General features: G+C 31.0%; 1 protein-coding gene across 1 annotated transcript in view; it reads right to left on the reverse strand.

The window, feature by feature from the left end:
• LOC143070972 (transient receptor potential cation channel subfamily M member 2-like) overlaps positions 1–16,010 on the reverse strand; it is a 44,040-nt gene that overhangs the window by 22,968 nt on the left and 5,062 nt on the right. Inside the window, exons 3-10 of the mRNA XM_076245069.1 lie at positions 14,701–14,854; positions 12,336–12,486; positions 11,570–11,729; positions 9,881–10,019; positions 9,163–9,410; positions 8,196–8,312; positions 5,228–5,281; positions 2,021–2,171 (exon numbers count right to left, since the gene is read on the reverse strand). Coding sequence (XP_076101184.1) covers positions 2,021–2,171; positions 5,228–5,281; positions 8,196–8,312; positions 9,163–9,410; positions 9,881–10,019; positions 11,570–11,729; positions 12,336–12,486; positions 14,701–14,854 — 1,174 coding nt within the window. The remainder of the gene's footprint in view (positions 1–2,020; positions 2,172–5,227; positions 5,282–8,195; positions 8,313–9,162; positions 9,411–9,880; positions 10,020–11,569; positions 11,730–12,335; positions 12,487–14,700; positions 14,855–16,010) is intronic.

The following is a 16,010-nucleotide window of genomic DNA, read 5'->3' on the forward strand; positions in this document are numbered from 1 at the left end:
ATCTATCGGATCGCCATCAATGATGGTGATACATGGCTGTGTACATAATGTATATACAACTCGTCTAAACATCAACCCAACAATGTTAGATCTGTAAACTTGCTTTCGCAAAGTTTTGGTTCTTCCCTCGCCGGGATTTGAACCCATGCTACTGTGATATCGTGACACCAAATCGCCTGCACTGCAGCCGTCCCACTAGACCACACGACCACCTGGACTCTTATAAAAAGAGCTTTTGCTGGCCGTGTGTTACCTTTCCTCGTCAGTTTTAATCTAGCGGCGTACTACAGTACATGATATAGAAGGCATGAAGATGTTATTGTTACAGATCAGCTAAATTATCTATAATAAAGGATCCTACAAATTATGTAATATACAGTCACAGAAAATAATTATATTTATAAGTACGTCTGAGTCAGTGACAACTCTACAACAGATGTATCCATCAGATCGCCATCCATGATGGTGATACATGGCTGTGTACATAATGTATATACAACTCGTCTAAACATCAACCCAACAATGTTAGATCTGTAAACTTGCTTTCGCAAAGTTTTGGTTCTACCCTCGCCGGGATTTGAACCCATGCTACTGTGATATGGTGACACCAAATCGCCTGCACTGCAGCCGTCCCGCTAGACCACACGACCACACCTGGGCTCTGATAAAAAGAGCTTTCGCTGGCCGTGTGTTACCTTTTCTCGTCAGTTTTAATCTAGCCGCGTACTATTGTACATGATATAGAAGGCATGAAGATGTTATTGTTACAGATCAGCTAAATTATCTATAGTAAAGGATCCTACAAATTAATGTAATATACAGTCACAGAAAATAATTATATTTATAAGTACGTCTGAGTCAGTGACAACTCTACAACAGATGTATCCATCGGATCGCCATCAATGATGGTGATACATGGCTGTGTACATAATGTATATACAACTCGTCTAAACATCAACCCAACAATGTTAGATCTGTAAACTTGCTTTCGCAAATTTTTGGTTCTTCCCTCGCCGGGATTCGAACCCATGCTTCTGTGATATCGTGACACCAAATCGACTGCACTGCAGCCGTCCCGCTAAACCACACGACCACCTGGGCTCTACCAAATAATAGAGCTTTTACTGGCCGTGTGTTACCTTTCCACGTCAGTTTTAATCTAGCGGCGTACTGCAGTACATGATATATAAGGCATGAAGATGTTATTGTTACAGATCAGCTAAATTATCTATAGTAAAGGATCCTACAAATTAATGTTATATACAGTCACAGAAAATAATTATATTTATAAGTACGTCTGAGTCAGTGACAACTCTACAACAGATTTATCCATCGGATCACCAGCAATGAGGGTGATACATGGCTGTGTACATTATGTATATACAACTCGTCTAAACATCAACCAAACAATGTTAGATCTGTAAAATTGCTTTCGCAAATTTTGTGTTCTTCCACTAGATCTAACATTGTTGGGTTGATAATTAGACGAGTTGTATATATATAAAACAAGTCTAAATTGAAAACTACGCTCAAACCTATGAATGCGTTGGATAAAAACTGCAATTTTCATACGTGTGCATGTTAAACAAATTCCGTTGTAGAAGGGTCTAAATATAGCACAAACAACATTTTCCAAAAGACCAAAAAAGTGAAAAAATATATTTAAACAAAACGCATTTGACTAACAGGTTGAACAACTGATGTTCTTTAACCCTGCTGACTGCCATTTGCGATTGCCAAATAAAATTGATAACGAGATATTACAAAATGGATCTTAATATAAATTTAATACTAAACAGAAAACTATACACTTGTAGCCCAGCTGTTATATATAGGCGTACAAAATAATTTTCACATGTGCAGATATATATATTCATAAAATAATTAGTAAAATAGGTATCAAGTTAACAGTTCCAGTTCAATCGATTTCATCCTTCCATTGGGACTCTCCAGGATAACTGATATCAGTTTGTATTTTAAAACAATAACAGATCTAGATTACATTGCATAAAATACTTACCCCTAGGATACCCCAACAAAGCCTGACAAATCTGACGACCTGCGATCATACACACTTCAATGGTTGTAAGTTCATAAACCTTGCTATCTTTTTTCTTTTCCTTGGAAATGCAAAACTCTTTAAACTCATGAATAACTGGCGAGGAACCCCACTTAAAAAAAAATAATGTATATATTTGACTAATTTAAATCTAGGTATGTTGTATCATAGTTTATGCTATCCATGCACTCGTTGACCAGATTCATATATTTTTAGGGTCCAAATGAACAGTAAAAAAAGTATATTCTACTAATTTATCAGGGTATGGACAATTGAACATCTGCCGATTCATGTTCTTGTGTTTTATTTACTAATGTACTTGAGAATATACTCACTAATTAGTATTGTTATATTACTGCGGTTACATTTATTTTCGGTGTGTACAAATTTTCGTGGATTTAGAAAAAAAACATGTATTTTTATTGATATCTTTTCAGTGTTTGGCCAAATTATTCATATATTACTGAACATAATTTGTAATTATTTGAATATTTAAATTAGTGGTTCCCACGTTCCAAGCAAATCTTCTAAAATTCTACTGAATAATAACAAATTCACTGTATACGTTATTCTCACAAGCCCTATGCTCATGTTAAATATATTGTATAGCCTAACATTAGGCAGCTGCATATGCAATGGAACTAATAAGCAATATGTGCTTTCTCGTATAGTCTTTGTTTTCTATAAACCTGGATATATCAAAACTCCTTTTCAATTTGATCGGTTTTATACAGCTTAATCTTTATTTCTCGTTATTGAGAATTCTGAACTTACATTGCCCTTTTTCGGCAGTTACACGTTTATACTTTTGACCTTTGCATCTTTTTTCTATATTAACATAACTAATCACACTATCTCTAAAATGGTTCATTGATAAACGGAGACAATAGTAAGTAATCAACATTCAACTTAGTTCAGACAAAATTCTAGTAGGTTTTTATCACTGTGACAATCATTTCCAGTCTATTTAGTTTTTGCTTTTATAGTACCATACGGGTCACCATATTTTGGCTTTCAAATATTTGGTTTAAGCTATCTTAAAAAAAAATAATTTTGAAAATCTTTCTGGATGCATGAAAGTTTTTATGAGTACTTTTCATTCACTTCTCTTTTCAACATTGATAAACGCAAACATTATAGAAATTTGAGATTTCAACAACTCAGATTCTTTTACGCGATATTGCTTCCATCGGGTCTACTTCTTTAAATAGTACAATTCTTGATTTAAATTATTTAGAACTGAGTGTTCTTGATGAACGTAAATCTGAAAAAGCTATTGAGACACACGTAGTTTAATGTTCTTTCTTTACACCGGCACTTGGTCGAGACCAGGGATGGGGTAATCGTAATCTGTAATCGTAATCGATTGTAATTGATTACATTTTTTCAAGTAATCGACAGTAATCTGTAATCGACCATATTTTGGATTACATGTAATCGTAATTTAATCGATTACAGCAAAAATTATGATGTAATCATCGTTTTCTTTTGATTACATTTCGATTACTTTGGTAAAATAGTGTGATAAAATAAAACCTATAATTTAAATGAAAATAGACAACTGCATGTGTTCATCTATTTATAGTACTACTAAAATATAATGTAATATTACTTGAGAGTTTATCAAATACCTTATTAAGATCTCCATTAAGATTAACAATACTCCTTACAAATTTTACTATATTTTCAGCTTTTGAAATAAATGACTTTCAATGTTTGTCAATACTTCTAGACATTTTATATAATACACAAAAATGCTTAAAACACGAAAATAGATTCAAAATTGAAAAATACATGTAGTCCTAAGTTATATACTACATTGAGGTAGTAAGCATATTGTAATAAAATTCCTTAAAGCTTAATTTTTTATTAGAGTTACAATTTATCTTAGAATAGATAACCATTGATTCGTCATAATGGTTCAACATCTAAATAAGCGAAGAATACATTATTATTTTGATAATAAAAATTTGTTCAGAAAAAGATACATGTATTCAAATTTTGACTCTAAAATGGATATTGTTTATAAATTAAAATCTTCAAACAACTTTCTTGTTTTCACTAATCAGATGATCAAAGACTTCTTATCAATATGACACAGACTTTGTTTTGATTTCAATTATGTCTAATTAATTATAAGTGAGAGATGTATTACGTTATATATGTCCTAAGGTTTTACAAGGTGTAATTAGTGGGATTATCCAAACAAAAGGATAAATTCATTCATGTTATTAAAATTATAAACTTCCATTTATTTTTTTAAATTAGATTAACTATTTTTTTATTTTTTTTTTGATATTTATCCTTTTCAGAGGAAACCTCTCACATTGCAAAGAATTTTTGATGCAATGGTCGATGTCCTTTCAAGCATATGCATGTTCTCATGTTCTAAATTTCCACTCTAAATAAGTTGAGCAGCATAGTTGTATTAAACATTTCTTCATCATTTTATGGCGTGTAATTGACAGTAAGCGAAAGTAATGTAATTACTTGTGATGAAGTAATCGATTGTAATCGATTACATAAAAATTAGTGTAATCGATTATTAATCGATTGCACAAAAATCCTTCATGTAATTGATTATTTATCAATTACATTTGTCAGTAATCGTGCCCATCCCTGGTCGAGACCTCTGATGGTTGGTTATGCTTCTGTACAGACATGATTTGTACAATACAATTCTATTATTTCCAATTAATGAGTCTAGTTATTACTGTAGAAAACTTTGGTTCAAACTCCTTAGGATAAAGTTTTCAATACATGCATTTTGTTATTCTTATGATCCTATTTTTCTATAATAATAGTTTATATTGCTCAATATGTATGAGACTTTTTGCAACTTTGGCTGTCAAATGCTATTTGTTGAATATTCCTAATAAAAGTCAAACCCAGCATCACGCACAATATTTCAAAGTGTTATTTTCGTTGATTTTTATACCATGTCACTAATTCATACAGATTGAATGTGTGATGTATATTTACCGTATTATACATATTTGATTAAATATGGTTTTGAATATCAAAAGGACCATTTCACAAAATATGCAAAACAAAAAGCTATTATCATATTCGTAAAACAAGTAAATTTGTGCAAAATGGAAAATATAATTTGATCAAAATTGTTTCCATTATTATTTTTATAATAACCATCCTAGAATGTTATTTTACCTTAAAAACATTTTGAAGGGCCGTCCTTGCTTTTCTTTGAGATTGAAACGTTTCCTGAAATTGAATTGAAAACCAATTTTATATTGAAGAATGTCATTGACTCAGTTATTTTCTAATGTTTATGTATAGACATTTTGTGCGAATTCAAATGTCTATTCAGAACAATCAAAGTGTTCTGGGTTAAGTGTGTTTATACTTGCACACGATATGATTTCTATATACCCTATATACAACATGAGCATTTGAGTTCAACCCGTTCTTACTTTATGGCTAGTGTTTGCCAGCCGTAAGTGTATTTTTGTAATGTTTTGTGGACATTAAATAAAGGCAACAGTAGTATACCGCTGTTCAAACTCATAAATCCATGGACAAAAAACAAAATCGGGGTAACAAACTAAAACTGACGGAAACGCATAAATATAAGAGGAGAACAACGACACAACACTACAATGTAACTAACACACACAGAAACGGACCAAGCATCAAACAAAATCCCACGAGAACAACAAACACAACATCAAAACCAAATACATGAATTTGGGATAGACAAGTACCGCGACACGTCCCATCGCAATGTCAATGTACACTCAAAATAAGAGAAAACAAACGACGCAACGTTAAATTGTAACACACACAGAAACGAACTATAATATAACAATGGCCATATTCCTGACTTGGTACAGGACATTTTTAAAGGAAATAATGGTGGGTTGAACCTAGTTTTGTCAAACCTCGCACTTTAATGGCATTGTTAAATATAACATAGAAATGACAACATAATATTACAGGACTACAATACAAATAAATAGGAAAACGTATTAGACAAAGAAACACATGATTAATGAATAACAAAAAGCATCAGGTTTAAAATTTAATACGCCAAAAACACGCCTCGTCCACACAAGACTCACCAGTGACGCCCAGATATAAAAGATCGAAAGCGAAAAAAAGTACAAAGTTGTACAGCACTGAAGATCAAAAGTTGAAAAAGTTTGTGTCAAATACGGCTAAGTTTGTATGCTTTGGATAAGAACATCCTCATTATTTAGAACAATTAATGCTATTGCAAACAGTAAATTTTATCAAATGAATATAACAGGTATACATAATGAAACTGAAGTATTAACTCATTACATAAAACAAACACGAATACATAATGAATGACCAACACAGAATAGACACACCCGACTCAGTCCAGCCCTCAACGTAGTAAATTATGAAAATGACGTCACATACGACGGTGAAAAGGCATTAAAAATTACGTCACATACGATGGTGAAAAGGCATTAAAAATTTGAACATATGAAATTTCTGAAACAGCAGGAAAATTACGTCACATATGAAAAACTATATCTCAAAAGTAAGATAGAATTAGGATTGATTAAAGATTAAAATAGAACTAAATACTGATATTGCATTTAAACACAATGCATATTGCAATACTTATTAATAGCAATTAACTATAATATATATATGTGCAGTTTGTTATGAATCCAACTTCAAACTTAAATTACCGTACAGATTATGTTGACCAAAATTAAATCTAATAAATGACGGCGGTAATTAATTTTTGTTTCCATAACACATAAATATAATAGAAAAGACGTCAACACATTTGACAAAATCCGATGAGAATTACAAATATAACATTAAACATTAAAACTAAATACATGAGTTTGGGATAGACAAGTACCGTAACACGTCTTATAGTAATGCGAATTCACACTCAGCAAAACAGTCACAATCGGGAATAAGTCACGTTTGGTAATTAAAAGATTAGACGACATAATGACAAACCACAATCTACCATGTGGTAAAAATGTCCTTAGCTAGTTTGGTTAAACACACATCGTATGGATCCACCAATTCGTGATGGTGTCCATAAAATTTACGGAGTGTCAATTTTAATCTGTCCTCCTCATAACTTTGTTGGAGAAGTTTCTGCGTAAGTAGCACACTCCTGTATATGAAGTCCGTATAGTGTGAACAAGCACGTGAATAACGTATCAATTGTGATATGTAAACACCATACGAAGGGGCAGATGGTATGTTACTGCTGAGAAATGGGAAATTGATAATTGGGAAGTTGAAATCGTCCCGTTTGGCATAGATTTTCGTGTGAAGTCGTCCATCTACGTCCATTAAATTGATTATGAACCGTAAATAAAGGCAATGATGCTATACCGGTATTTGATGGTCATGCATCGATCATTATAACCAAAGGACTCATTACATTTTTCAATTATTTCCTGTCGTAAGATATCTTCAGATGTATTTATTCTTCTCTAGATTTACGTTGGCGTAATATATAGTGTCTAACAATAGCAATAATCAGTCAATTCTGGATACAATAGCTGCGTACTCTTGAAGCTAATGAGCTTAATGAGAGGGATGAAAAACAGTTCTACCCAAAACCAAAAGAATAAATCATGAATTTCATTCTATTTACCTTACACAACTATTTATTTAGATTTAAGGATTGTTATGTACAATAAACGGCAAAAATATGTTTTATATAGACCATCAATAAATATGTTAAACATTTTCACAAATTTTGTGTTGCTTAAGCTACAAAGACATTTTTTGTTATGCATCCGATTTCACCTAGATAGATGCACACGCCCGATGAAGCTAATTTTTTTAGCGAAATATTGCGTGAATAATATATAAAATATAACAACTAATTTTATAACACTCATTAGTGTGTTTAAGTTTCATTCTTAGACACTTATATATATATATATATATAATAGATATATTTTTTTATAATAATTATGTTGTTCAAACCAGTCAATTCATGACAGAAGTAAGTTAAAAGAAAAAGCCCCAAATCGGCCAATTTAATGCAAAAATTCAAAAAGGGAATAAAGGTAACGAGCTCAATATAAATATTTTATTAATCGTGAAAATACACTGTGACAACATACCAAAGCCAAAATAAAACCATGTAATTGCTTTACATATATACCTCATAAATAGCTGGAAAGTAATTATCATTAAAATGCACACCCTCTTCTTCTAATAAAACCGACACATATTCATCTCTGTCAGCTACAATGGCTTCCTTCAACAGCATATTAAAATTCTAATAAAAAAAGAACGGCCTTTTCATTTTTTTTATACAATATTTCTTACAATATGAAATTACGATATTTTTAACATGTAAATAATACCCGTCTTAAGTGAATTATTGTTCTTGAAACTGTTGTCTACCACGAACTCTCGTATTGATCAATTTCATTTGAGAATTATGTTATATTCTAGCGTAACCATTTTGTTATTTTCTGGATATCCATGCAGATATATGCTTTAACGAAGTTATCAAACCAAGGCTAGTGAAGTAGACTTTTTCCCTTCGATTGTATACAGACGCGAGCTGATTGACCGTTATGGGACACATGTGTCCCAGATGACCCCAGATATGTCCCTTTATCTTTACCATAATTTGGTTTATTATAAACAGGTAAATTAATTGTAAAATAATTCTTGAAATATTGAGTAATGACTAGTGTAAATTATGTTAGTACAGACAAACATAGGAAGGTAAAATACTACATATGTTTTTAATGTGTAATTGATAAAAAAAAAAACGTATTGTATTTTTCTAATAAGTCCTCAGCTCTAAAATAAAATATAAAAGAAGAGTTTTTGCGTGTAACATGCGGATTTGTCTAGTTAAAATCGCCTACATGGAAGTGTTTTTTGTCTCACGTTTCAATTTTCACTCACAAATTCTCTCTTATGTAACAATATTCAGCTCATGTTTGAAGATGAGTAAGTTTTGAAATTTCTCATAAAAGCAAATTATATTTCCATTTTGATCAAAATATTAGACTGTTTTATAGTTGTGATAAATGTAGGTGTAACTTATCTAAAAAAGAGTTTGAAGATCATAATGATTTAAACATAAAAATTGAAAAAAAACATAGCAATACCTCTATTATAACTTTCTTTTCTCCTTGCATTTCTTGTATAAACTGGTATGCAATGTAATAATACAGAGGTAAAGAGGATGGCGTCAGTATTTTCTTATAGGAGTTCATAAATTTCCGATTACTAGCTTGCAATGTTCCGCAAATAGCATTTGTAGATACGGCTGTTGGGTTGACTCTTTCTTTTGTCTTTGATTCTACAGGTATCGAATATGTATCGTTATCGATACAACCTTGGTCATAGCTCCCTTCTGTAAGATATGTAAGCATTAGAGACCTTTATTCAAAATAAATGTTCTTAGCTATTCCTTAGTTTTTCAGCCTAAAAAAATATTAGTAAATTCAATAGGATTTGTTACGCTATTTCTACTATCAAATATTGAAGTTCCAGGCAATTACTGTGTCATTTGCAGTACAAATTCCCTATCAAAGCCAATATAATATAATCATAGCTTTGGATAAAATATTATGTGTGTGGAATTATAAGATTTATACCTGTATCTTATGGTTTGTGATCTAAGTTTTAAATATCGTGACGATCTACATTCGTGTCTTTTCTCTACAGTAATGTAAAATGGTGTTTGCGAAAATTTACAGAATATGAATTACTAAATGTGCAAAAAAACCCATTATAGATATGAAAACACAAAACTAGAAGAGAGGGAAAGCTTAATCAAAATTAAATAATACAGTGATATTACTGAAACTCTAAATACTAAACCTTGTTTAATTAGGTCAAAACTATAAATATTGTCGTCTGCTCCAGATTTGTTACGGGACCACCCTCTTATGATCGCTTTTGTAACTGAGTCTGTAAACTGTTTCGGCTGTGTTTGTTTGTTTATATCAATTATTGTTATCTGCCATGATAAATAGATTCATTCATAATGCATTCCCAACATAGTTTTGATTTCTACAATTTATATTTATACATTAACTTCAGTAATAAAAATAGAAAATATATACAAGCTAAAAAAAGAAATGGTATCCAATATTTTTACATGAAACATTTTAGTACCAAAAGTTATGTATTGTCACAAGCTGTATGTTCGTAAACATTCATAATTAGATATAAGAAGATGTAAAATGAGGGCCAAAATCACCATATTTGATAATGAGTCAAGATTTCGGTTAATGGCAGAACGCCAAAATGAATGTTGTGCAGACGGATGTGTACATGAATGCATTCGTTTTGGTGGTGGTGGTGTGATGGTTTTGGCAGGAATCACTCTTTGTGGAAGCACTGATTAGAAGTTTATAACCGGAAGTCAAACAGTTATTTGTTAAACATTTGTCCAACCATTCATTGCAAGGCACGGCAATCGGCAGACTTTCCAACAGGACTAGTCTATGCGCCCCGTGGCACGTGTAGGAACACAATATATTGTGCAGAATAACATTGGCATTCCCCTATGACCAGCTTTATCACCAGATCTATCAACCATTGAACATTTATGGGATGACGTGACAAACGTGTGCGAAGACGCTATCAGACACCAGCTACGAGCCGACTTGATGGAAGAGTGAAATAACATTCCACAAGCATTTATTTAACGTTTAATTGGATCAATGCGTCCCAGATTGACTGATTTTATCATTGCAGGAGATTGGCAAAGCCCATATTAACTCTTCAACTTTTGGTTTCGACATAGACATTTTCAAACATTCCGTGCAATAAGAAAACATAATTGTGATCTGTTATCCTCGTTAAGTTTGTATGCTTCTAAACGTAATATACTTAAATATACAATTTTTCAACCCCGATAAGAGCACGATATACATCATCGATACTATAACCCGAGTTTGAAAGATCATACGAGAACTCAAGTCTACATATATGTGCAACAACAATGATAACATATATATATAAACAAGATTGAACTAAAGTATTATTATACTAATATTTTATTTGTCTGTTTGAATATTTCTGTGACTGATTAGTTTATGTTTGGTGATAACCATTTGACGTGGCTCTGTACTTATGCATCCCGTCCTTGTGTTATAGTACTAAGGTATATTTTTGTATTCTAGGTTTTCATTCTGATAATGTTCTTTGTCTATAGGCCTTTAAGTGATTCTTTGTTACATAGGACGCGGTTCTGTACTCATACATCTCATTATTGTATGATTGTGGTATGGTAAATTCTTGTATTCTTGTCTTTCGTTTTAAATGATGTGCTTTGTCTATTTGCCTTTTTGTGTGGTTTGTTACATATTTGATTGCTTTTGTGGTGATTAGGATGATAACACAATGTTGACTGCTATACCCCATTTGATGACATTTTTACCTATTATGTCTTTGTGTCTTGTTAACACAGCGTTGACAATATAATGAATCAGAAATATGACAATTGTTATCCATTCGTTTGATGTGATTGACCTTGACTTCATTTATCTTTTTACAACTTACCAAGCATTTGTTTTGTTTAATTGCTTCCATATTTGACATAAGGTCATTTCGTTGATTCGAATCAGAATCTTTGCTGTCCAATTCACAAAGGTCATGAGAAGAAATACCAAATAACAGTGGTGTTTTGTCTTTGATATATTCAGATATCATAATGGTATCACTGAAATATGAAGTTTATTTTGTAAAGAAACGGTACAACTTGAGACAAATTAGTCCTTAAAATAAAATTCATTTCTAAATATTCAATACTTTTGGAATTAATTCAAAATATAATTATAAATGCCAGAATGCGATATCGCACAAAATTCAGAATATTTGACCAGTTTATGTTTAGAATTTATAAAAATCAAAACCGTCCTCCAAAAAGACATTTAAAAAGTATACAAAGACATGATCATCATCGATACAAGGAATGAAATTGTGTACATCAGACGCGCATTTTATCTTCAAAAGACTCATCAGTGATGGTAGATTAATAACAGTTGAGTAGGAATTACTAAGTATTGAGGTCCCAAATTCCGACAGGCTTTGCCAAAAAAGGTTAGGTATTTATTCGTGTAGTAGAAAATCATTTTTGATTTGTGTGTGTTACTATTAATTCGTTAAAATATCGTTGGTCTACGTGTGTGTTCTTGGTTATTGCAGCCGTTACATTCTAAGAACTGATTTGATCAACGAAAAACTGTCAGATCTCGCTTAAAGTGTCACTTTAAAGACATTTTATTTTTTTGTTATTATTTAAATATCTCGAAATATTATATCTTACTTCTCAATGAATTCCGCAATAAAGTCAGATGCTTTTCCCGAACCTTTTATAATCAGTATAGGCAAGTCTTTCTTCAGAACTTCCTTAACAGCTTCTATTGTATCTAGGTCGCCTTCTGCCACTATTGTTAGAACTGGAACATTCCACTCCACTAATAATATGACAAATTCTTAATTGTTCAAATTACATTAATTAATAATGCGTTCGTTATAATTTCATAAATTGTAGTCGTTATATGAGATAAAATGATAAAAAAAGTAAATATATTGGGTAACACTTGTAAAAAAGGCAAAAATTGCCATTTTAGAGTAAAAGAGTTTAAACAATTTGAATTGTAATATTTGTGCAATGGTGCATTTGAACAAGGATTTAATTAAGAATATTGAAAATGGATGTTTTGAAAAAATTAAGGAAGGGTGGTATGACAAGATTATGTCAGATGATAAAAAATAAATTACGTACATATAGAATGTTCAAAAATGTATATGGCGTAGAACATTATTTGATCTTTAATAAACCAGGTAGACACAGGAGTGCTTTAGCAAAATTTAGATGTGGTGTAGCACCCATCAGAATAGAAACTGGTCGTTATGAAAATGTTGATATTGAAAAAAGATTATGTTTTAACTGTACTGATGACGTTGAAGAGGGAAACATGTTTTGTTAAACTGTCCTGTATATTCAGATATTCGTAATGTTATTTTCAACCATGCTAGTATGGTTGATGAGAATTTTTTTTACATATGTCTGATAATGAAAAAATTATATTTCTTTTTACAAATGGAAATATGGTATTTTATACTGCCAAAATCTGCTATGAAATTTTAATAAAGCGAAAATGTTTTTATACTCATGATAGTTGACTTGTATATGTATTATAATTTAAAAGAAAAAATGTTAGATAGTCTCTTATAACTCTTTATAGAGAGGCTCTTGTTGTTGTTAACATGTGTTTTAACAAGCTGTATATTTTATATGTAACAAGTATTTGTCTTGTCTTGTCTTGTCTATATTTATATAATGTAACAATATGTTCGCTTACCAAATAAACTCATCATATATAACTTTCAGTCTCATTAGTTGTTGAAAAGTCAAATTTCAGTAATTGAAGTCATATGTTGCGTCATATATTTACATGAATAAGCAACATAGAACGCACTTTTAAGTTGTAAGTTGCAGTGGCATATGTACACTTAAAGTAGTATGATCGATTAAAAACATTAAAGTATGAAAATGTTTTTTGGTGTACTGTAAATTGAATTTGACACTATAAATATAACAATTAAGGTTTTTTTTATATGATTGGCAATGAGACAACCATCCAGCAGATACAAAATCATGTGAACTAAGTTACTAAAATAAAAAGTATACCCATGTATTGAATTAAAATGTGTCTACAATTGTCATATCAAATAACTCTATGATTATCCTTACATTTAGAAGACAAATAGGTGCGATAAACTAAATCGAACACAACGTCACAATTAAAGATTTCGTCCGGGTAAAAAGAACGATCAAACATATCTCCTTGTGATATTTAACAGCAGTATGATATCGTTTATTATTATTCTTCCCAATAAAATAAAAGACTATAATAGGCTATTACGAAGGAGGCAATTTACCCTATTCCATGGCGTAGCAAGAGACATACATTTTTTAATGTCACCCTCTCGTACAGACCAATCACATATTGATTATTCAAATGACATCAAATTGAATTAACATCAAATAATTAAAGACAATGCTGACGTTCTATATTTTGACTTAGAAGTTTTTCATATAATGTCTTAATAAAACAAGAAAAATATCTTACTTGTCTTCTGTTGATATTTGTAATAGTTAAATACCTTTAAATCAAATTAAACAGTTAAGGAAAATCATGATTGGAAATTCAGTATAATAAATTAAATTAAATTTAGCTGAGAGGGTGATATGCAGATTGTAACCCCTCGAAAAACAGTCAACCTTTTCTTCGCTCAGAAGACAATTATTTCTCGGGGTAAAATCTGTTCTTTCGTGCACCCTGTCAGCTATGTGTTATTAATATAATATTTCTTTCGTTAATCGAGAGAAAAAATTAATGTTTAGCTCCAATGTTTTTTTTTTTATCTGTGTTCTATTTTATATTCAGACATGAAGTTCATCGATTGTTTAAGCTCATTTTTTTTATATTTATTGTTTTCACTTTTACACAGGAAGCTTTTTGATACATGTTGCTAAAGACTCTGCTTTATATTGTTCTCAAATCGAATTCAAATGATAGTAGTTGAGTTAGTGCTATTTGGTAAATACTGGCACTATACAGAATTTATTGCAAAATAAAACATTTGTATGCATCTATATACCTATATTAAATGAAACTTACATGCTTTGTCTTCGAGGGTCATGAAATATATTTTGTGTTTGATTATATCTTTCAATACGGAAGCATGAAACTCAGCATATGACCTCTTCTTTTCCATCCGGATATCATATATTTCTCCAAGTATACAGTCGCTGTGCTTTTTCTGCCAATAGTCCTTACAATAAATAAAATGTTAAATTATTAGATAAAACTTTGTTCCGACACAAATTTATAAAAGTTCTATTGTTTGATTATTTATGGAAGGATGACACGATTGACAAGAAATAATAGAATGTTGACCTTTAATATAATTATCACATATTTAATTGAAAGTGCTTGCTTAAAGATATATATTGAACGCTATCTAGATTGTTCTATAAATTGCCAATAAATTCCGGCTTCTTATCATTTGTTCACAAGCTTTCCCACATCAGAATTTAGTATGAATTTTCGAATTTTATACAAAGCAAATTCAGCCCTGAAAGTTCGCATTTCGTCAATTTTAAAACACGAAACAAAATAGAAGAACCCTTTCTTCTAATAACATGAAAATTCATTCAGAATTAATTTTTTTCCGTGATGTAACTCAGAAAACGTGATTCTACAATACATTAACTTGAAAATTATTATTTCGTATACAGAATGGCTTTGTTACGACATGAAACAGAAAAGAGAGCAGAAATTGCAAAGGGATAAAACAGCTTGTCTTTCCTAAATGTGAAGGCCTTGTTACGTAAACCTTGATAATCTAAAATTCAGTTTTTTTTAATTTAATCTCAACTTTGATCATATATGTGACAATATGATGGGCTTAAAAAAAATATATATAAATATATATAATATATATTTATATTTATGATTATATATTCTCAAAATGTGTATTAAATTGAATAAAATAAATACAGGGGAATATCTATTAAGAAAATAATGACCTTGTAAAAGGTTGTTCAATTGACCGCTACGTTGCATATTTACATGCAGACCATGTGGTGACATGTAGCAATTAGTTAAAACACGGGAAATATGTGTATTCTTTGACCACTAATCTCCAGGTTGGTCAAAACATGTCAATTAAAGTCAACTTAATAGATATTCATCCCTGTATCTTTTGATTTAAGACTATAATGGTCAAATTAATAGAAACCTTGACACTGTTTATATTCTGTATATATACTTGTGTATTTTACCGTATAGAGGAGACCGTCCATTATGGACACTGGTCCAGACCGGCTTAATAAACTACTATTCCAAATAACCATGTGTTGTGTTACATGTGGTTATTTTTGGTTAACCGTGACCAAAGGATAGTAAGGTAAAGTGACTTTTTATTT

The sequence above is a fragment of the Mytilus galloprovincialis genome, chromosome 4, assembly GCF_965363235.1.
Source record: "Mytilus galloprovincialis chromosome 4, xbMytGall1.hap1.1, whole genome shotgun sequence".
Lineage (NCBI taxonomy): Eukaryota > Metazoa > Mollusca > Bivalvia > Mytilida > Mytilidae > Mytilus > Mytilus galloprovincialis.